At 42.9% G+C, this 24543-nt stretch overlaps 1 protein-coding gene across 1 annotated transcript in view; it reads right to left on the reverse strand.

The window, feature by feature from the left end:
- Positions 1 to 382: 382 nt before the first annotated feature.
- Positions 383 to 24543, reverse strand: part of PLA2G1B (phospholipase A2 group IB) — a 29845-nt gene continuing 5684 nt past the window's right edge. Inside the window, exons 3-4 of the mRNA XM_029610636.1 lie at positions 23756 to 23883; positions 383 to 1389 (exon numbers count right to left, since the gene is read on the reverse strand). Coding sequence (XP_029466496.1) covers positions 1271 to 1389; positions 23756 to 23883 — 247 coding nt within the window. The 3' untranslated portion in view covers positions 383 to 1270. The remainder of the gene's footprint in view (positions 1390 to 23755; positions 23884 to 24543) is intronic.

Here is a 24543-nt window from a genome sequence, read left to right on the forward strand (position 1 = left end):
AAAAAAAGAACAAATACACGTTTTCCCTCCCATCAAACCCTCCTTTCTGGTTCTTTAACTTACTGTTTTGATGTACAACTCTAGGATCCCGGCCACATTCTCCCATCTTTCTCCTTATCCCCGCCCCCCCTCCCCCCAAAATTTCCCTTACTTCCCCTTCCCTCATTTACTTTCCCTCTCCTCCGTGATTCCCCTATCCTCTGTTCCTTCTGTAGCTCCACCCCATCCCTCTAACCCTACTAAGATTCTTTCTCCATTTCTCTCCTCTGAGATCCCTTCTCCCCATTCCTCAGATATCTTCCCCTTTTCTTTATCCCACTTTTCCTTCCCAGCACCAACTCTAAGATGTCTGTCCCACAAAAAAAGAACCAAATAAATTAAATGGACTTAAAGCAAAACAATGTATTTTTGTTAATATGGAAATATATGCAAATGTGCCAAAACATTGCCACAGAATGTCATAAATGTCACTGCAGAATTTTAACACTCTTTCTGCAGAAACTACTCTTGAGCAGGAAACTGGGGGTTTGCATGTATAACGTATTATAATGTAGTCATTGTTGGTTGTGCATGGTACTGTAGTTTACTCTGCCTTTTCACACTCAAGTGCAAAACAGATTCGTACATCTGGATGTAGGAATATTTATTCTAAATGATCATTGATAAACAAAGAATAGGAAGAAGCCTTAGTGAATCAGGGAGTGAGAATCTACTTCTTGGTGAGATATCCTCTCAGGTGAAGTATATGAAACATTTTCCTATTAGGCATAAAATAGGAGAAAACTTTTAATGCATCTGGTCCTGTATATAAGCCTGGCAGGCCACTTTGTCTCTCTGCCTAACTGTGATTGTCACTGATTGAGTAATAATGATGTTTTCCCCTTTAACCATTGGAAGTTGCCAGAAATACACCTTCAACCCATCCACCCACCAGTAATTGGACTATATTTTAATAACTAGTTAATATGCTAGATCATACAGACTGTCTGTAGTGAAAAGGAGCATCATAGTACAGCAAGCCTTACTACATAATATTTAGCTTCACCAATTTGTTCTGTTAGGTGTGCATGTATAAACTGCAAAATGATACATGAGGGACAATGATAACTTTCATCAATATGTGAAAGATGAGTTACTTATGTAATACCTCTAAAAGACAAGCTGTTGCCAAAAGCCACAAAGAAATCCAAGATTCAGAAGACAATATTAGAGAAGCAATAGACAATACAGAGAAAACAGTAAATAATTAAAAGGCATCAAAATGTCTTCATTAGCAAAATTTATTCTTGTCTAAGTTCTTGTTTTCTTCATTGTAGGGGGCATTTGAAAAGCAGATAGCAGCCTGCCTGTCACACTCGCAGATGTGCATTTCACAGAGGGTGTTATCACCTTGAATGCAAGAAAAAAAGTGTGTTTAAAGATTTTCTTCTACAAATAACTACAGATTGAAAACAGTGTATAGTTATAAAATTGTCATTTAAATCTTCCAATCTGTTTTCTCATTTATAATAGTTTCACAAGAACAGTGATAGAAAAACCTCTTTGATAGACAGAGCCCAATGATTTGGAAGCGTCCATAAAATACTTACCAAATAATGTTCCTTTCTTTCCTTCTGTTAGATGTCACATTCTGACAATCAATACCTCTATTATTTTTAATCGCTCTATGCCAGTAGTTTTTATTTCCAATTTTTTAAGACCCCAAATTAGTCTGGATTCCAGGTTATCAAAAAAGAATATTGCTCAGATTATATATTTGCATGCCTTTGGTCTAAGAATCAGGCATTATGGTTACCCTGAACATCAGACTCAAGTATGCTCTTTGAAAAATTGCAGTGAATAATACCTCAGTTACAAACATTTTAGTTTTTGTAATAGGACTTTATGCCAGGCTGTTTGTGATAATGTTTTAAGAAGCATTCCTCAGGAAATACCTGTGCAACTGAACACATACAGCACTGTATTAAACTGGGACTCAATTTATACATTCAAATAGGACTGTAATGTTTCCCATGCCTAGTAAAACAAATTTAAAGGTAATTTGCTGATAATAAATAACTTCTGGTGGCCTATTCCTTTTAAATCTATTTTGTGGAGTGAATTTCTCCTGATATTATGCACAAAGCTTCTGTTATAATTTAAAATCACTTGACAACATAGGTTGTCATAATGGGAAAATCACTCTTGATGGGAGGAAAAGGTGAATAAATTGAAGTTCTGCTCCAATTTTACTCCAGATTTATCAAGGAAAATACTGTATCCTAGAATTTCAATGGCAAAATGCCAGTTCAAAACTGGAGCAAAATATTGATAAGTGTAAGTGATCCCAAGTGTTTGAATCTACTTCACAGTATAATTGTAAATGTAGAGAGAGCATAGTTCACATTTTTTATCAAAATAAAATATTGTGAATTCTGAATTAGTTCACTTCAATGTACAGAAATATATCTACCTATATTGTAAAAAATATTAAGTATTCAGGTGAGCATTGTGTCTGTGCATGATAACATCACATAGGAGCCTTACCATTTTTATAATTTGGCTGACACTAGAGACAGCAGGAATGGAACAAGGATGAAAAGAGGTGGTGATAGAGGAAGCCAGAAATGGAGAATGGCTGTTCCTCATGTTGTGGCTGCAGGCTTCTGTTATTGCAGTGGGTGTAGCCATTGACCACCAGGCTCATTGCTCTTTATGCTGCTGCTCAGCCCTGCACTGTTCCAGAATTGGCCCTTCACCATCTTCACTACTAACATTATTGCTGGTGACCTCATATGGTTTTCTTGGGTTACTGGCTATCAAGCAGTGCCTTGCACAGCTCCATTACCATCTCTGGGTTGCTGAGGCTCTCATTCCAACCCCTACCCTGGTTGCTTAGCTTCCCTGCCCCTTCCTTTCCTCCTGTATGTTCTGTTTGCAGCCATCTTGTATTCCACATAAATAAAATCATGCCATTATGGCACACTATAGAAGATCAATTGAGACAGGAAGGGCAAGTCATGGAGGTTTCATGGCATCCAATCACAATTCTTCTTTGTCTTTGGTTCTCAGCATGCTCTTGATCAGATGATACTGGCATCTATGGAAGTGGTGTTACAAGACAACAATACCCAAGGTGAGGGAAGGGAGAGGGAGAGAAGAAGGCAAAGTAAAGGTGGGGATGGAAGAGTGGAAGATAAGATAAAAGAGGGGAGGGAAGTGAGTGAGAGGAAAGAGAAAAGAGGTAAATGAAGGGAATGAAGTAGAGGATGTATGAGAGGGAAGAGAAAGGAGATGAGGAGTGGAAAGAGAATGGAGGGGAGTCAGGCGGGATGGGTGAGTGAAAAGAAGAGGACAGTAAGTGAATGGGAAATAAGAGAGGAAGGAATGAGTGAAAAGAGTGAATGAAGGGAGGGGAGATGCTTAGAGGAGAAGGAGGAGAGGAGCTGAGTGAAATTGAAGAGCAGAGTGAAAGGGGAGCAGAGGGGGATTAGCGAGTGATAAGAGGAGGTTAGTCAGTGAGAGGGTAGGGGAGGGATAAGTGAGAGAAGTGGAATAGGAGGAAAGGTGTATGAGAGTGAAGGTAGGAATGGTGGGAGAGAGAATGGTGGCAGTTAGTGGGAGAATAAGGAGGAAAGAGGTGAAATGAGGGGATGAGTGGGAAGAGGTAAATGATAGGAGGGGTATGGATTAGTGGGAAGGTAAGGAGGGGATGAGGTGAATGAGAAGGGAGGGAAGGGGTGAGAGGAATGGGAGAGGGATAAGGGGTGAGAAGAATGAGAGGATGAGTGAGAAGGAAGGAAAGAGAGCGGGGTCAGTGAGAGAAAAAGGTGGGGATGGCTGTGAGGGGTTAGTGGGAGGGAAAGTAGGAATAAATGAGAGAAAAGGGAGTGAATGAGATGAGTAAAAGGAAGATGAGTGAGAGAGAAGGGAAGGAGAAGGAAAGAGAAGAGATGGGGTGAGTGAAGGGAGGGTTGAGCAACAAAACAGAAACAATGAACTCAAAACTATGAGAGTCATTGGCTAAGCAATGTCAAATGTCAAATGCCAAATTTAAAAAGGTTGATTTTTAGGGCTGTTTTAAAGGACTTGGACCTAGATTCTTCAAAATACTATAAATATGGGAGGAGGAGGAGGAGAGAGACTTTGTAGACACCAATATGTAAGTTTACTATTTATACCACTGTAAAAGGGGGCACTTTTAACTCGGGGTGAGGTTTGGGGGGTGGGATTGTTTTTTGGGGGCAGTTTTACATACAGTCAGAGGTACGAAAAGCAAAGTTGACATCAATGAAGATTTTCTGTCATTTGGAATGATGAAAGGTAAGAGAGGAGTTGATTTGTACAAAACATTCTCTACCTGGCTTGATTGCACTTTTCGGTCGGTAACGCACAGCAAATGTGGGAACAACGCACAGAAAAAGGGTGTAGTTATTTCCAGCGTTAAAATCTACATTGCTGTGCATTACTCTATTGTATTTGACATTAGGAGCTGCTCATTACCATTAATTCCGCCCAAACACCTCCCACTTGCATAGCAAATGTTAAATTTGCATATTAACATGCATTGCGCTATTTACCGTGCACCTTACGGTGTTACGCTAGTGTTAAAGCCCTAACGCAAAATGATAAATGACCCAGTTGGTGTCTTTCAGGCTTCTTAAATGTGTTGGAAAAGAATTCCAGAGGGTTGGACCAACAGTTGACATAGCCCTCTCCCTTGTTTCATCAAGGTGGACATGCTTCACAGAAGGTATGTCAAGGAGTCCTTGATTGGAGGATCTCAATGACTGAAAGAGTGTAAAACTGCAAAGTTGAGGAAATCCCCAGAAAGGCATTTTCAGTAGATTATGTACAGCAATTGCCAATTTGTACTGAATGCGGTAGGAAACTGGAAACCAGTGCAACGATTGTAAGACAGATGTAATATGTTATTGAATGGGTGAATTTGTTAAGAGATGAGCAGCAGAGTTTTGCAGAATCCAAAGTGGCCTAATGGTGTAAACAGGATTACTAGGGATGTGCATTCGTTTTCAACGCATTGGCAATCCGCAACGCATAAGTCCCTATTCGTAGTATTCGTGGGTTTGCGAAATGTATCGCGATCCCCCACAAATACAATGTATCATATTAGTTTTATTCTTTTGGCTCACAGTGATTTCTTAGCGGCCATTTGAAATAGGAGATAGCAAAAACCAGCCCTTTCCTGTGAGTCATAAGTGACCTCACAGCCCTGTCATAGAGTGGGTCAGACAGGTTGGCAAGGAGACGAGAATGCAACCTATTTGAGCTAAGCATTTTTCTAATGCAGCCAATCGCCGCTCTGTGATGCTATTCCTCATGACGCAGCAGTATTTATACGTTAAGCACGCGGCGTGACATGCACTTTCTTGGCGAGGATGGTCTGGGGAGGTGGTCCGGGGAGGTGGCTGAACTCAGAGGTTGAGTGTCTCAAATCTGTATTCAATTGCTAGCTACTTTGATAGAATTTTCCATTGAAAAAGATATTTGTTCGATTTTGCTACAGTGCTGCCGCCAGCTAGCCATACTTTTTTTGACCGCACTTTTTTTTTTTATTGATCTGAGACTGTCTCGCTGTCTGTGCCACTGAGAGAAGCTACTAGCAGTGGCATTTTTCTGCTTATTTTACCCACTGGGTTGTGGTTGGGAGATATATTCAATTGCTAGCTACTTTGATAGAATTTTCCATTGAAAAAGATATTTCTTCGTTTTTGCTGCTGTGCCAAGCAAGCCATCCTTTTTATTTAACTGCAGGGTTTTTTTAATTGAAATTCAGGCTGTCTCTTTGTGCTCTTTTAAGCCAAGAAGACAGTGCACTCACTGGGCATTAGTGGGTACTGGGCAGTTTTGCAGACTCACATATATTTATTGAACTCAGGCTGTCTCTTTGTGCTCTTCTAAGCCAAGACGACAGTGCACTCAATGGACATTAGTGGGTACTGGGCAGTTTTGCAGACTCACATATATATTATTGGGACAGCAGTGCTCTCTGAAGCCAAATCCCCAGTGGGCCTCTTTTGTAGTTACAAGTTTAGTGTGTGCTTACAGCGGTCCCAGTTTTAGTGTACATCCAGGCACAGCCTCATAGGCCTGGGGGCACTTTTGCAGACTCCCGTATATTGGGACAGGGGTGCTCTCTGAAGTCAAATCCCCAGTGGGCCTCTTTTGTAGTTACAAACTTGGTGTGTGCATACCATGGTCCCAGTTTTAGTGTACATCCAGGCACAGGCTCGTGGGCCAGTGGGCACTTTTGCAGACTCACGTATATTGGGACAGCGGTGCTCTCTGAAGCCAAATCCCCAGTGGGCCTCTTTTGGAAATAATTCTTTTAATTTAAATCCCTAGTAGGCAGGGATATTAAATCCATAATGTCAGGGAAAGCTAGACGAGGTTGAGTGATTGGGACTGGCAGAGGAGGCACTTCAAAAGGCACTAGTGCCAGTCCCCCATTAACGTTAAAAAGGGACCTGTTCCAATCTAAAATCTCTGGAGGGGCAGGCAGTTCCATCCGGAAAAACATGAAATTTAAAGATGATGCATCGCCACCACCTGTTTCTGACCCTGAAGTTTTGGAGGTGAGGGAAGGGGAGGCTGAGTCATGCAAGACAAAATGGCGCCACCCAAAAGCAGTAATGCGAGAGCAGACTCGAATTAGCATTGACAATGGAGCACAGGCACCGTTTGCTTCTGATTCCGATGAAGAATCATCTTGTGTGGGACTCTCATCATCAGAAATGGAAGAAGTAATAGCTGAAGAAGGTTTAGGAGGATTAGTTAGTCCTGTCTTAGCCTCCACTTCAGTGCAGCAGGGAAGAGATGAAACTGATAATGAGGAGGAGGAAGAGTAGTCAGCGCAGGCACAGAGTGTGACTGAAGGAGGACCCGCATTTTGCTCAGTGTAATTACTGTGCCAGGGCTATTAGCAGAGACAAGCAAATGGGACATCTATCTAGTTTTGGCATGACGCATCATATGAAGAGGCAACACCCAACAACAGTACTGCTATCTGGGGATGGTGGCAGTACCAGCCAGGGGACCCCTTTTTCCGGGCAGCGTAAAGTGGTTGAAAAGGAGCAGAGTCACCCACGCCCTCAGCCCCTTCTAGCAGTCAGGTGACAGGCCATCAGCCCCCTGCCACGTGGCAGAAGCGACAGCCCACCATGGAGGAAATGGGGTGGTGTGCGTTAACGCTATCCTGGGGTAGGAGGCAGGCAGCCTCATAAGTTGTAACCAGGAGCATTGAGGAAATGATTGCCCTTGATGACCAGCCCTTGCAGTTAGTGGAGAATATGGGTTTCAAGCATTTGCTGAAGGTCTTAGTTCCAAATTACAAAGTCCCCTCCAGAACCACATTTAGCAGAAAGGTCATCCCCAGCCTGTACAACCGGTGTCGCAGTCGCATCCAAGCGCTACTAGCTAAGGCAGAGGGGAGTTTGCATTTCACCTGCAATATCTGGACCACCATGAATGCTGCACACTCTACCTCTCCCTGACAGCACACTGGTGGGACCTAGCTGAGGCAGGGGCAGGCAGCAGCTCTATTAGTGAACAAGTATCAAGTTGGAGGTGGGTTTTACTGCACACCCACCTGACAGACGAGGCCCATACCTCAGCCAATATTCTAGCAGGCATCAGACAGATGCTGGCAGGCTGGCAGCTACACCAGCGAGATAGGAATCCTCAGGCAGGGTTCTTTGTCAGACAATGGAGCAAACATGGTAAAGGCAATCACCGACGGGTGCTTTCAGAACATCCAATGTTTTGCACACACTCTGCAACTGGTAGTGAAGTCAACTCTAGGGTTGGAGTCCAATCACCAAGAGAATGAATACCTGCATACATTAATACATAAGTGCAGGAACATAGCAGCGCACTTCCACAGAAGTGTGAAGGCAGGGCAGGTTCTCCGACAAAAGCAGACTGATTTGGACATGCCTCACAAGCATCTCATTCAAGACATTGCCACCCGATGAAATTCCACCTATCGGCGCCATTTTGAGTCCTGGCATCGGATGGCAGGTCGCTCCGGGACCCCCGTTGGACCCACAGGGACTTTTGGCCAGCTTGGGGAGGCCTCCTGACCCCCACAAGACTTGCCAAAAGTCCAGCGGGGGTCCGGGAGCGACCTCCTTGAATGCCGTCCGTCCGATGCCAATACTCAAAATGGCGCCGATCGCCGTCATAGTGAGGGCAAAGGCAATCGGCACCATTTTGAGTATTGGCATCAGACGGCGATTTTGAGGCCCCCCCCAAGCTGGCCAAAAGTCCCTGTGGGTCCAATGGGGGTCCCGGAGCGACCTGCCGTCCTATGCCAGGACTGAAAATGGCGCCGATAGCCTTTGCCCATACTATGTCACAGGGGCTACTGCCATTGGTCAGCCCCTGTCACATGGTAGGAGCACAAGATGGCGCTGATGACCATGTGACAGGGGCTGACCAATGGCACCGGTAGCCCCTGTGACAAAGGCTATCGGCGCCATGATGAAACTAGCACCGAGGGTGTGAATGAGTTCCCGGACCCCACCGCTGGACCACCAGGGTGTTTTGGTAAGTCTTGGGGGGGGGGGGTCAGGAGGGTGGGGGGTTGTAGTTAATTTTAATTTTAGCTGGGACACTAATTTAACTCGCCGTAACGTATTTACAGATCGACAACTTATGCAATTCTCCATACTTCCGCATGAAACGAAATTGACCCCCCATGAATACATATCACGTACGCAACGAAAACTTTTTGGCTGCACATTTCTACAAAATGGTAGGGCCTTAAACTGAAAATGTTTGCCGAGGATGCAAAAATGCAAATACTTTTGAAAACTCTCCTGCATAGGAATGTGAAAATAAGCCTCCTTAAGATCCAGAGATGTAAGGTATTCTCCTTGTCTTACAGAAGCTATCAAAGTTCTGATTGTTTCCATATGAAAGTGAAGGATAATCAGGCTTCTGCATACATCTTTCAGATCCAAAATTGGTCTGTAAGTTCCATCTTTCTTTGGGATTTCAAAATAAACATCCTTTACGATGTTCGGATAAAGGGACAGGGCAAATTTCAGCTAGAACTATCAATTTTTTCAGCATTTCCTGAATTGTGTGCAGCTTTTGTAAGGAACATACTGGGGATGGCAAAAAAAATGGTCTTTTATTGGAAACAAAAATTGTGGGGAGTATCCAAAATGGACAATTTTTAAAACCCATTAGTCTGATATTATTTGGATCCACTCCTTGGCAAATCTCTGAAGGCAACCACCATTTGGAAATTGCAAGGAGTGAATCCCTTGTATTTCATTGTGTAGATTACTTGGAAGTAGTTGGATAAGGTTCATTTGTACATGGTCTTTTAGCTCCACGGAAGTAATGAACTGTACACCCCTTGTTCTGTAAGACTGTTGAAAATTACAATTCTATCTAAAGAAAATACATTCTTACTGCGATTAATGCGGAAAAGCTGTCTTGGTTTGTCCTCTGGTACTTTGTGAATCTTTGCTTCTCCAAAGCCTTTCATAAGCTTATCTAATTCTTCTCCAAATAGCATCTTGCCTCTGAAAAGTAACCTGCTAAACCTAGATTTTGAACCTGAATCCGCTGCCGAACTTTGAAGCCATGAGTCTTCTGGCTTGCATGGATAGTGCTAAAGACTTGGCAGAAATCCTAAGCATGTCAAATAAGCCATCAGATAGATAAGCTGCTGCAGACTCTACCCTACCCACTTCTTTATCATCAGTAAGGTATTGTAACCAATGAAGCAATACCCTAGAAACATAACTGGAACAAATAGCAACCAGAAAAGAAAAAGTTTGTGGCGAAAAGATTTTTTAGCAGCACCTCTATTTTCCTATCTTGAGCATCCCTCAGAGCTGTTCCTCCCTCCATAGGAATTGCAGTTTTTTTGGAAACTTCCGAAACTATAGTATCCACTTTAGGAAATTTAAAGAAAGTATCTTGGGACTCGGAAGGGAATGGATATAATTTTGTAAAAACATTTCTTTTGTAACTGGATTCAGGGGAATTTCATTCTGGATAAATCATATCCTTAAGCTCAAAATATAAAGGGAAAGTGGCACATTCTTTTTTTGAACCCTCTCAAGATTGGATCCCAGACTGGACTTTCCTCAATAACATCCCCTACAATCTAAGAGCTGATGTAACCTATGCAATTAAAGCAGAAATTTCTTCCTTATGAAATAGGTTAATTGAATCCTCTTCCTCATCACCTGATTCTCTCTTTCTTCATATGATTCTGGTAAAGACTCTATTACATTGTCATCATCTAACAACAAAGGAATAAATCCAGGAGTATCACTGCATGTATTAGAGTTTTCTGAAACTGTTTTTTTTCCTAATATTAGGCAATGACCCTTCACAAACTAACTTGTTTGCATTTTCATGGGTTAGTTTTTTTTTGTTTGTTTGTTTTTAAGAGTTTGGTAAGCCTGGTGTAGAAATTTAAAGAAATCAGGAATGTAAATAAATACTAGTATCCTTTTCTGGAGTAAACTGTGACACAGAAAAGCCTCCAGGAGATAAACGCTGCAGCTCAGCTTGAAACACGGTGTCTATCCGAGCTCCCGATGTATCAAGAGAAGGAGGCAAGATGTGTACCGCATCCCTAGCAACCTTTGATCAACTAGCTTCAAGGTATCACACTATGCAGGGAAACTGAAGCCGCTGAAGTTTTTTTTTCAAATATGCAGACTTTGAAGCAGATTTGCACTGTTCAGAAGAAAAGGATTTTGAAAAGACTCCTACCTTTGTTGAATTACTCGACTGATACATTGAAAAGGCAGCTTAGATGACTCAAGAAGTAGTTTGAATTGCTACAGGAAGGGCATCTCCAATGTAGAAAAAGAACTGCTTATGATGTGAAAGGAGGTAAGGTAAGCTGCTTAACATGCTCAAAAGCTGCTTTGCTGAAAGAAAATGTGTGAAATATAAATGTCAGCGTTTGACAAGTAGAGAGTGACTCGCTACTCTGCAGGAGTTCCGATCTGCAGGTGCATGGCCAAGAGTTAATACAGTAACTCTGAAAGCAGCAGCATAAAGGTTTAGTTCAAAAAACAAAAAAATTAGTTGTAAAAGTCTTCAGGAGTGTGATAACCATAACCAACCGTCCTCTTTGTAGCTGGAGGCAGAGAACACGGGCATGCAGGATTCTAATGATTGCCATATGTAGAGATGATGTTAAAAAATAAAAAAAAAGGAATGATCAATTCTGCCTCCAATGCTGGATGAGAGGAATATACTCACATGTTCTTGACTGGTGGGCAGAAGGACAAAGAAGATATTTTTAAACCCATAATTGTGAAACTTGTTAACAAGTAAACAAATTGTATTTGTTTTATCCATGTAAGAACTGCTCAGCTTTGTAGTTTTAATTCTGAAAGTATGCATGTGGTACTACTGTTTGTTTATTCATATAATATGGGCCAGCCAGGACTTTCCAGACTCTCCCTGCACCTTTCCCCTTTTCAATAATCCTTGGACACTAAATAACAGACTGAAATAATGATATGGGAATCAACAGGCTGCAGCTTTATTAACCAACAATATACAAACAACTATCAAGGCATCAACAATAACTGAAGCCTCCATCTGTGCCTGTTGAGCATTGCTACCCTCCAGAAAGATGACCCAACCCTGGCCATCCCAACTTCTAGACACCCGGTAGCTCCAAGCCGCCTCCAAGTTTATCCCCTGTCACAGCTCAGCAGGAAGCCTACAGTGAGTTCAACTACTCTCAATCAGCCCAACCCATTCCAGAGTTTCCAGTATTGACTACAGACACCAGCCTATATAGCAGACATGCTCTGGTAACCTGCCAGAGGCACAGGAACGTCTCAACAACTTATTCCGCAACCCTGCAAAGATGCAGCCTTTGATTCAAAGGTCAAATCATCCTCCAAAGCCTCCTGAAATACATTGTTCAGCAAATCCTACCTGACAAATACACTCTGTCCTGCCTATAAAGATCCCCACAGACATACCACATGCACATATGGTAAATATGCTGCCCTCTGAGTGAGTGCAAATAAGAACCAATCTGTTGGTTAACACCTTATTACAGCTCCAGCTCCAGATGAATTGAAATGATATCAGACCAACACTACATGTATTTGGTAACCAGATCAATAATGTAGACAAATCCTTTTGAACTCTATTAATTGGTGAAATTACCAATTGCCCAGATCATTGCCCCCTAGGTGTATTGAGTAGGTGGACCCTTGGACCAAGGGGGAGTTGACGCTAACTGTGGGGAGGAGCCTCATAGGTTCCCACCATCGGTAGGTGAGGCTGAAGACAGGCAGACCCCACTCTGGACATTCACCAATACCAGCCCACATTCCCCTTGGGTTAAGCCCTCAGGTGCCGGGGCTGGCTGGACTTACGTGGGATCTCTGTGATGGTGCAGGTTGAGGCAGGTGTCGTATCTCGAGCTCAGATTCCAGGCTAGGGATCGAGGCAGGCAGCATATCATGTAGTCAGTGTCCGTCCAGGGTCAAGCCAAGGAGGTCCAAAGAAGCAAGGAGGAAGGCAAGGAACTCAGGAACTAGCAACTCACAGCTTACCAGGAGTAAGGAGACCTGTTGCCAAGGATAGGCTGGAAGCAGGGTCCTGCCTTAAATAGCTCAGAAGGTGTTTCCCACCGCTAGCCCTTTAAATGCTGACAGGAGGCATGCACGTGCGCTTAGAGGAAGTCCCATGCAAGACAAGGTCGGCAGCATCCCTGCCATGAGGAGGAGAGCAGGAGAGATGTAGACTGGCAGCTCGGAACCACGAGGAGGGCCAGGACAGAGGCTTGTGTCGGCAACGGCTCCCTGCCACTGCCAGGGAGTCCAGGCCTGCTCCTGCTATGTCGGGGTTAGTGAGGTTGGTCGCAGGCCTCCGTGGTCGGCAAGCTTAACAGGTGTATCGCCATAACTTCAGGCCAAGCTCTCAATCTGAGCCATACTTGCATGGAAGAAAGTAGCTGGTTCCATTGCATTCCTTATCATCCCAACCAATGCACCACCACTCCCATAAACTGCAAGACCCAGATGAGAACCATAAGACTGCTGATAGGTCTCTCTGTGCACCCAGGTCACACAGGAGTGCCCCATGAACCAAGCTTTTCTAGCACCTGGTCAGCATCTTAGAAAAAAAAATATAAATTTGCTCAAACAAATTAAACGTCACCCTCCTGGGGCCTAACATAAGACTTAAATGTGCTCAACTTCCAGGAACTGATGTGACAAATGATAAGAATATAAGAATTTGCCATACTGGGTCAGACCAAGGGTCCATCAAGCACAGTATCCTATTTCCAACAGTGGTCAATCCAGGTCACAATTACCTAGCAAGATCTCAAACAGTAAATAGATCCCATGCTGCTATTGCACAGTGATAAGTAGTGACTATTCCTTAAGGCTACTTGGTTAGTGACAGTTTATGGAGTTCTCCAGAAATTTGTCCAAACCTTTTTTAAACCTAGCTACCTTGACTACCTTAACCACATCCTCCTGCAACAAATTCCAGATCTTAATTGTGCATTGAGTGAAAAATAATTTTCTCTAATTTGTTTTGAATGTGCTACTTACTGACTTCATGGAGTGCCCACTAGTCTTTATATTTTATGAAAGAGTAAATAACCAATTTATATTTGCCCATTCTATTCCACTCATGATTTTATAAATTTCTATTATATCACACCCCAGCTGTCTCTTCTCCAAGCTGGACAGACCTAACTTCTTTAGCCTTTCCTCATAGGGGAGCCATTCCATCCCCTTTATCATTTTGGTTGCCAATGCAGAAGTAGCCATAACAATCCTGAAAGAGTGAATCCCATAGCAACTTGCATCCAGACAGACTAACCCAACTTAGTTTTTCAGAACTGTGGTATATTGATATTTAATCAACAGACAGATTTGCATGCACCAAAAATTGCATTCCACCTGCTAATTGAACCTCCCAAAATTGGAAATGTTGACCCCTGGACATGTCACTGTCTACTGCCCTCAAAACTAACCAAGCACCTGCTCTCTCCTGATCGATCTTTGAACAGTGAATTTTCAAACTTAATCTGTCTATTCCTAAAATAGCATGTCTCAATAACAACCTGCTCCCAACATGGCCCTTGCAACTAACTCCCCTACAATAAAGGTCCCTAAAAAAGCCAACATAATGCCTCCTGAAAGAAGTGTATCTCATAGCCTGGCCCTTTTGTACAATAGATCTCTTTGCTGGACAACTTCAACCATGAGGCCACTTAAAAAAGGATAAACTAGAAACATGCCTGGAAGTTTAGTGCAATTAATGAAACCACACAACAAATAATCAGAGACATAACCCCAGGATTAACCCCAGTGGAAAAAGGAAAGCCAGAACCTTCTTACAACCACTGATATATGTTGTCCACATTGATGGAGTTAGGGAAGTTTGCAGAATGTTCCATACTTTGAGACACTGAATCACTGAAGGGAATCAGACACTGCCACGACACATCAGTCTATTTCTGATGCTAACTTCTGAAACTGTGACCACATGCAATGAGAAAGAGAATCAGAAATTACATTATCAACACCCAGAAAATGCCACACCCAAGCTGTCACATTAAGCTGCACATAACACAAAACAAACTCCTGCAGCAAGTCCCCAAGATACCAACCCGCATTTCATCAATTATCTAATAAGCACCTCCATCACTCCCAAATTGTCAAACCAAATTTCACCTTGTTCCATCGCTTTATCCCCCAATTACCTAAAGCCACTACAACAGAAAATAACTTCAGAAAGATGATATTCCTGGTGATAGCTGCCAACACCCAATCTTCTGGCAAAGTGGTCACAAACCAACATCAGGGGCAGTAAACCTCAAAAATAATACCCCATTGACATATAAGAATGATTCCAAGTCATGGCTAGACACTGGTTCTGATTGCCTCACTATAACTTCATTAAAGTCAGTTAAGGTATTGCTTCACATATGCAGGTCTTCATGAATTCCATGGAGATGCGAATGTAATGATACCTCCTATGCACCCCTGATATGGCTGAAGACAAATGCCTCAAGTAAGCCTGATCCATAGGTATGATTCTGCATACATAATTCAAACTTCCCACCTATGATTGGACCTACTGTAATGGAATCTTCTTAGCATGCAGAGCCATATCCATGAGTTCCCCTCTACTAGGCAACCAAGACACCATTTCCATCCAAGATAACCAACTTATTCATTTTCCCCTCTGTATTACCCCATGCAATTGGAATTCTGAATCAAGAAGCCAACTGAAACTAAAAGAAACTCTGCAGAATATCTGCAGGACCAACATACAAAAAAATAATTCAAATAATGTATGATGATGTTCAATCCCACAATCTACAGTTACCCAAGCCACAAATGAGCTAAACATCTCAAAGTACATGCAAGCCATGGAGCAGCCCATATTTATATATTTGTCCCTAAAGCGGAAGCCTAGTAGCAAGAAACTGGATAAACTGCTAGCAAATGAAAGGCAGATTCAGTATCCAACTTCAACATCATCATCAAAGCCTCTTGACCACAACAATGCACCAATGGTACAGCTGAATCAAAGGAAATATAGTGCACTTCACAGTACTCCTGTGGCACAAAATTATTAGGGGTGTGCAGTTTCAAAAATTGTTTCACTTTTTTCTTTATTTTTTACGTGGGTATCATTTCATTTAATGTTTCTTTCATTCTGTTTCTTTGCAGAAATGAAATAAACATTAACCCCACCCCCCAAAAAAATCCCCAAAAAACCCAAAATGGGTCTCCCTAGGACCACCTCTGCCCCCTCAGCCTACCCAAAAAAGCTCCGGGGCCTGGAGCCACTCCAGCTCCCATTTTACCCCATCCAAGGACGTCCAGAGGGGCAGGATGGATGCCCACTCATCTCCTGCCCCAACGTCAACCTGACACAGGCAGTTTTAACAGACTGCATTGCAATGGCACCAGTCAACCCTGAGACTGACACCATAGTGTGACATCAAAATGGCACCACCTTTGGGATGGCTGGCGCAATTGTCTTGTACGACCCACCCAACTAGTAGATCTTCAATATGGGTTCCACCCAGACACTGCTGCCCTTTGCCCTGCAGTAACTCCATCCTGAGCCCCCACTTGCCCAAGCTCCTTCTCCATTTTCAAACCCAGGGGCCACAGGTCCCTTGGGACCCCTTGCCTCACCCCTACTCTCATGATGATCTCTCTGGTCAGCACTCACTTCATCCTTAATCCTAGCTGCCACCAATGCATCAGGAACCTGCCCTCCAACTGAGATCACAGATACAACCCCCACTCCTGGGTTTAAGCCAGTCTCTGAATTACCCTGCTGTCTCCACATCTCAAACAATGTAGCTGACTGGACTGCACATACACCCAGCCTGCTGCAAAAGATCTGCCACCTCATCACGATCACTGCAGCAGCGTCAAACCATGCCTTTTGACATCAACATGCAGCCATGCTTCCTATCAATCCCAGGCACCCCTTCTGTTCCCTGCTCCCCTTCCAGTCTGTCCTCCCTTCTTTCTCACTCAGCTACTCCTATCCTCCCACTCCTCTCACTTACCACATCCTTTCCCTTCATTCTCCCCTCCACCTGACAAAGTAGGCCTAAACACCTCAGTCACAATCTGCAGCACCAGCAGATCAAGTACTGCATGGGCCACAACTAACCCTGTAGCAATCACACTCTCCCCCCTGTGGCTCCACTGATACTATCCCAGCTAGTCCCAAACCCTCCCAAAGCTTCTGCACCATCAAATTCCATCCCAACCATCCCACTTGCACACAGAATGGCACCACCAGTCAGTCTCATACCCTGCCTCATCTGGCCTTCTCCCACTTGAGAGCCTCCAGGACCTTCCTCCTTACCCATCCCCTGTCTTGGCCTCCCAGTACTCCCTGAAATGAGATAAGTATGAACATGCAGGCTGAACACAGCAAAAAATCAGGAAGACTCAATCCACCTGGCTCTTCTAAACCGCACCCCCCACCCCCGGAGTCCAAACCACTCTTTGCTCCCTTGCAGTATCCAATTAGGAGTCAAGAATCTCCCTGGCATCACCTGGCCAGGGAAACAAGGATAGTTCCTCCCCCATCATGATGGGCCTACTTCCAACTACCACCCACTACTCATCATGTGTTGCGTCTGGTCTTCGACGGCTTCGCCCCGCTTACCTCTCTCTACTTTCGTCTCCTCCCGCTCACCTTGGATTGATGGCCGCTGCGGCATCTGCCTGCTGTTCTCTCCAGCGTTCCCGGACCGGCTTTGGTGCTGCCTCCCGCCATTCTCCTACAAGGTACCTCTAAGGGTGCACGCGCGCACGCCACCCTCATCTTTAACTCTACATTGGCATGAACTTCAGGGGCGTCCCCCTGTTCTGACATCACGACTTCCGGGTATATCTGTCTACAGTAATTGCTAGCTCGTTGAGTTAGCAAAGGGATTCATACAGATGGGATTCGCTCTCCATTCCTAAGCTACTCTGCCACTCCAGTGCTATCTGGAACTCTTACTACCCTTCGAGGTCTCTAACGGGGTACCCGCTCCTCGGGGGCCTCTTTGCTTCTTTCAGGTGCTATCAGGAAACCAGTACTCACTCCTCGAGGGCCCATGTTCCCTGTGTCGCTGCCTGCAACCTCTACCCTTCTACTTGGAAGAACCGCTTCATAGTTACCATCAGTGAGTACAGAAACCTTCACTTTCCACAGTACTGCTTCACTGGAACCAGGTACTCGCTCCTCGAGGGCCTGCTCTCTGCTCCGATGCCAGACCTCTCGTCTAGTGGAATCTCTGTCACTAAGTGAGTACAACGCTACCGAGTCTCTCTGCTCCAAGGGATCAGGTACTCGCTCCTCGAGTGCCTGCTCTCCCTGTCTCGGAGCTTCTCCTATTTCTACAGTGGGACTCTGAATGTTATTCTTATTGTGTGCTCATAACTCTCAGTCTCTTTCCACTATAGCACTGCCTTGCAGAGGATCCGCTGTTCCAGCGTTCTGTGTGAGATGCGCCCAGCCGGGCTCTACAACCACTACTCACTACCGCCACCTCTGGTGGTCATTCATACTGTTTAATAAAAGATTCAAATCTGTGTTTGTGCATCCAGAGCCTAGCCTGACACCGTGGTCCCTCATGGGACTGCCCCCATGGGCGTGGTCAGCTGCCACAGTGTCCAAGGATTCACCCAAACACCATTAACCATAACATCATGATAGCAGTAAGAGGCCAGCCAGGCACCCATATTATCTTGGGCAGTCAGGGACCCTGCCTCATATACTCCTACAAATATTTGCCTTAACCAAAGATAATCTGAAGACAGATTACAATAAAAAAAAACCAATTAAAAACTTGTTACGGAAGCATCAAATTTTCAATCAGAACAAAGAAAACTGACCATAAACATAGGGCATTCATACAGATAAAGCTACGAGAGGTAGATTGTGAGTAGTTCAGGGATGTAACAGTGCAAATAGTTAAGGAGGTGAGGTAGACTGTGAGTAATTATCTAGGTGCTGGCAGTACATATAGTAGATAATCTATTTGGTGGGTGGAGAGCAAGAATATAGAGACAGGTGCAAGAGTAGAGATGCTTTTACAATAAGGCAAGAACCTAATACATACAAAGTAAGAATCATAAGTATGAAAGTCTAGTGGCATTTGCAGTTACGGATTTCGATCAAACTTTCTGGTAGCAGGGTCATAGAAAGGAAAAACTCTGCTGAGGAATCTAGGGGAAGGCTTGGCCAAGCAGTCAAATCTTAGCTTTGATCCCAGAAAGTGAGGTAGCATATTCTCAAGATTTAGAGATAGATGTATCTTGTTCTGAATTTTTGGGGCACAGCAACTGAATGCCTGATGTTTTGTGCAAGTTAATCTGGGGAGGAAAGGAGGGCCATTTGGGAGGACTGAAGTTTTCTTGTGATAATTTAGGAGATTAGAAGTGGGAAAAGATACTCAGGGGCCCATTTATTTATGCATTTGAAGATGAAACAGAGTTTTGAATTTTTTCCTGCTTTTCCTGTTGATGTGGTCCCTATCAAAATTCTAGCAGCTGTATTAGATGCCATTAAATAAAGAATTGCAATAGTCAGTTCTGTTGGTGATTAACATGTGTATCATGGTAGCAAGGCAGTTCTTATCAAAGTAGTGGTGCAGTTGGCAAATCTGGTGGAGATGCATAAAGGAGGTCTTTACCACCTTTGAAATGTGGGTTTCCAATATGAGATTTTGATCGAATTGAACTTCTAGATTGCACAGGATGTAAAGGAGGTTTTGATAGGGAAGGTAGAGCTCATAGGAGAGGACTTTGATGGCTTAGTCAAAGGAATTCTGATTTGGAGGAGTTTAGCCATTGCCGCTGTAAGATAATCATTGAGATTTCGATGTGCGAGGCTTGGTCCAATCCTGTTTTGATGCAGAGTTGGATGTAGTCCACAAATAGGTGGCATTCAATGTTGAAAGACTGGATGAGATCACAGACTGGACAAATGTACATGTTGAAAAGGATTGGGTAAAGGTCTGAGCCTTGAGGTACTCCGCAGGTGAGATGTCTGGGTGTGGATAGTTTATTGGCCCGTGAAATGGATTGTATTCTATTAGATAGAAAAGATTTAAAACATTTGAGGGCTGTCTCTTCAATGCCAATGTCCTCTAAGCACTGAATAAGGAGCTGGTAATCAACAATGTCAAAGGTGGCAGAAAATATCTAGTAGGAGTAGGAGGCATTCAGGTGACTGCTGTTTGTTATGAAGCCAAATTGGTGAGCGTGTAGGAAGTTTTCCTCTTCTAGGAAGTCTAGGAGTTGGAAGTTAATTATTTGTTCCATTTGTTTGAAAAAAAAACCAAACAAACAGAAGACTGAAAACTGGGAGATCAATATTCAGTAAGCTGCTAAGCATACAAATTATCTAGCAATAGATAGCCAGATAAATTGTCCCAGATATTCAGTGGAATAAATACCCCACTGAATGTCCTTGATTAAAGTTATCCAGCTAACTGCAGCTGGATAACTTTAGACCTATCTAGATATCTTTGAATATCCTAGTTACAGCAGATGTAAAGTTATCTAGCCTAATGCAGCTGGTTAACTTTAGCATAAACTGACCGTATTCAAAAGAAATTAGCAGCAGTCATTTAAAAAGTAAATAAAGGTCACAGACTGCATTCTGTAATAGTTGGAGGTGTTTAAGACTGTGCCCATCCAAGCTCCAAATGCTTGGTCCTTTTGGGCTGGGCCTGTAGGCTCCCCTAAAACCCCTCCAACTCATCAAAGATAAATTTAAAGGGCCAATACCGGCCTCCCCCCTCCCCTCACTTGCTCCTGGGACTTGCCAAATTTTAACCAAATGATGGCCTCCAGGATCCTCTCCTTCCCCTCCCCCAAGCCTAACCCTTCCGGGTACCTTAAATCAGTAAGTTCTCAGCCTGGATCATGGTAGCAGCCAAGCCTGGTGCCTCTGCTGTCACTAGGGGAATTATGCAGGAAGTGTACAATTCTGGCACAGCTCTCCTAACGATGGGAGAAGTGCTTTGCTTGGGTCACAGTGGGTTGCTACTGCTATCTGAACTGAAGAACTTACTAATTAAGGGACCAGGACGGAGGGAGGGTTAGGATGGGGGGAGGGGGAGGGACCCCGGAGGCCATCCATTTGGTTAAAATTTGGCAGGACCCAGGAGCAGGCAGGGGAAGGGAGAGGCCAGAACTGCACCTTTATATTTTTCTTTGATGATGGGGAGGGGGGCTTCAGCTTTGGTCCAGCATTTGGAGCTTGGATAGGTGCAGTGAGAGCCATTAGACCCATTAGCTTTTTTTTTTTTTTTTTTTTTAAATTGGCTCCTGCCCTTAACTGGCTATATTACATTTTCTTTTTATAACTATTGATTGGTTTTTGTGGCATACGATGTCAACAATACAATACATGTACAATTTAACAAATCATGGTGAAAAGGAGAAAACAAAAGTAATTAAGCAAGAAGGCAACATACAACAAACAGGCCTTAGGAGACAATGCATGTGATACCTCCTGTAAAGGAGGTCTGTACAGTCGTAATTCAAGCATATTTATAAAATTGATAACAAAGTCCTCATATTCAAACATATTTAAAGTGCTTTCTCTTTAGATCATGTCATAATTTCTCAATATCCACTAGATCATACACTTGAGCATACCAGTAGTCTATGCCAGGGTTTCAAAAAAGTAACAATGGTGAATCAAGCTGCTAAAAGAAGTTGGTTAACTAACAATCTGTGCTTTAAAGGAACTAGTGAGCCCTCCTATCTATTCAGGAGTCTTAAGAGTGGCATAATATACAGGAAGACTTAAGATATCTGCAATCTCTTACATTACCTGAGACCAAAACTGTTGGCAATACCACCACATAAGAATGTAAGTACCTATCTTATCACACCCCTCCAACAGAAATTGTTTAAGGCAGGGGAGATCTTTGAATAAAAGATGGGAATACAGTATGTTTTATGTAACAATCTAACCATTAGCTTGACCCGCCTATTACATATGGATATATGATGTGAAACTGTACAGGTACTTTTCCAGGCCCTCACCTCAAGGGAAGTTCCCAGATCAGCCTTCCAAACATCTGCTGAGATGTCACATCTCCACATTTACTTTTAGGTATACCCCAATATATAGCTGCAATACCCTTAACCGATGAATCCAAATCACTCAGTCTTCCATACAATTCAGAAGATTAAAAGGTTTAGTCAGATCGACCAGACCCACTAATGCCTGTTGTAGTTGTAAATAGCATGACAGTCACTATCACAGTCCTGTCATAATGTTTGGAAAGCTTGGAACCTCCATCTTCTCAAAGCTGATAGACTAATTTCAAACCCTTATCTGTCCACTACCTAAAAATAGGGGAGACAGCACATCCTGACACATGGGGGTTCTCAAATATGGGCACAATAGGAGATATTGCCTCCAGTTCCAATGCCCAAAAATTAGCAACTTGTGTCCAAATCTGAAAAGTGTAAGGACTGGGCTATCCTGAGTCACCTTATGATGAACGGGAGAATCAAGTATTAAAAAAAAAAGAGGCAACATAGCCAAATCGACATCTGTCTGTTCCTTTTCCATTCACAGCTAGGGGAGCTCTTTAAGGCCAAACCATGCTCGCAGGCAAACCAATCTGTTTGCCCAGTAATATATATTTCATTTGGGCAAGGCCATGTTTAACCAAAGTTGACTTAACTTTATTCTGGCCTGCTTATGCTGCCAGATAAATTTAGAAACAGAACTATGTAGGTCATCAAACTCTCTGGTGGATATGGGACAAGGCACATTCAGAAACAAGTATAACAGCTTAGGGAGGACATTCATTTCCACTAAGTTAATTCTACTTGCTCAAGAAATAGTCAGATTGCCCTATGACAATAGGTCCTACTTAATTTTACTTATAAATGTATTATAATTTTTAGAAATAAATCTTTAAATTCTTTGTGATGGAAATAAATATTGAAAACAATCATGTACTACCCCTAAAGGGGAACAAACATTCAGGAATCATCACTTTGGCCCCCGATAGGAAACATTTCTGACTTTTCAAAATTAACTTTATAGCTAGCCAAAGCACTATAAGCTGAGGGAAGATTCAGGAACTCAGAACCAGAAGTCTGTAAAGCAGTTAAATAAACTAAGACATCATCAATGTATAAGGAAATCTTGTGTTTCTGACCCCCAAGTCAGAAACCCTTATGACCAGGGTGCTGTGTCTAATAGGTGTGTCCAATGGTTCAATCACCAAATCAAAAAGCAAAGGGAACAGGGTGAAGGTCTGTCTGGTACCAGTGAAGGAAGAAAGGAAAGCATTAATTACAAGGCAAGCTCTAGGCTTCTCATACATAGCTCAGACCCACGCTATAGAACAAACTGGCAATCACGCTTGTGCCAAAACTTTGAATAAAAAAAGCCCAGGACAGCAGATCAATGGCTTTTTCATGTCCAAAGATACTACCAATCCAGAGAGATCTTAAACAGCCTCCTATTATTAGATGTAAACACCCTTTCTTTTGGCAAAACCAAAATCTCAGCAATAGTACTTTAACCAGTATCTTGATATCAACATTCAGGAGAAAGCCGGGCCTATAAGAGCTACAGTCATGAGAATCCTTCCCCTTTTAATGAATTAAGAAGATATTGGTATCAGCCCTATCCCACAGTGATGACTCTTGCAACACTGCATTGTTAAAAGTCTGGAGGCAAAAGGGGGTGACCTCAAGCAAAAATCTTTTGAAAAAAATCAATGGGGATATCCATCAGGACTGACTGCTGAATATATAGGTTAAGTTAGCTAGATACGTTTATCCAGTTAACTTGCCAAGCCGCATAGCAGCTGAATATATCCCTCAAAATTTATTAAATCCAAAATAGTCATTGTTTTTGGATGGCATATAGCACTTTAGGTTATGTGCTTTTGTAACTCACTCAGATCTGTGAAGTCAGGGTGAGATATGAAATGGAACTTCATAAAATAAATTATACAAATATATACATACATATATATATATATATGTAAAGTGCATGTATGTATGTATTTATATATATATATATATTCTGTATAATTTTTTCTGTTTTTCTGTTATTTGTAACTTTGTCACTAAAAGTTTTGTAGCTGAAATTTTCCTAATACTGCTAAAGTCTGCAAGAATTTAAATAGAGGTTTTCTGTGTTTCTTTCATTTGATAAACCAACCATGAAGCATCAAATCTAAGATTAGTTTAAAAAGATTACAAAAACTCACTTTTACAGGTAACAGAAGTTCCAGAGCAGGTGTATGAATAGATATTTATATAGGGCTTTTCCAACAGTCCTGAACAGTTTTCAATTTGATTAGCAGCTTCATAGCAATGATCATGGATCTGACAACATCTGAAAGGGGAAAAATAAAAAGCCACGATGGATGCAAATTGCTGACATTACAGTTGAATTGCTTATTAAAAATTGGCAAAATCAGAAATTTGTGACACACTGTCTCTCTCTTTGTCTCTACATACATACATGTGATGTGCAATAATTAAAGCCATTTCCATGAATGAAATGTTTCTCCCCTTCCATCTGCTCTCAAGTTCACTTCCTCTCGCTTACCTTGTTTCTATCCCACATGGTGGGTGAGGCTCTGATTTCAACCCCTGCCCTAGTTGCCTGGCTTCCCAGCCCCCTCCCTTTTATTCTGCTCATCACAAATTCAGCCCTCTTGTAATCCACATAAATACAAACGTCACCTGATGCACATGCAGAAGGAAGACAAGGCACGTCGTGCAGGGTTATGACATTCACAAATGTTTCTCCTTTGTGTGTGGTGCTCAGCGTGCTCTCAGCTTCCACGGAAGTGGCATTACAAGAAGATGATTCCCAGGGTGAGAGGGGTTGAGAGTGAGAAGTAAGGTAAAAGAGGGGAGGGGAATGAATAAGAGAGGAAGAGAGGGGTGGGCGAGTAAAATGAGTGAGAGGAAAGGCAAGATAGGGGAAGGGTGAAGGGAGAGAAAGTGAATGAGTAAGACTGAAGGGAGGAAAGGGAGTATGTGGGAG

This window comes from Rhinatrema bivittatum, chromosome 7 (assembly GCF_901001135.1).
Source record: "Rhinatrema bivittatum chromosome 7, aRhiBiv1.1, whole genome shotgun sequence".
In the NCBI taxonomy this organism is placed as follows: Eukaryota; Metazoa; Chordata; class Amphibia; order Gymnophiona; family Rhinatrematidae; genus Rhinatrema; species Rhinatrema bivittatum.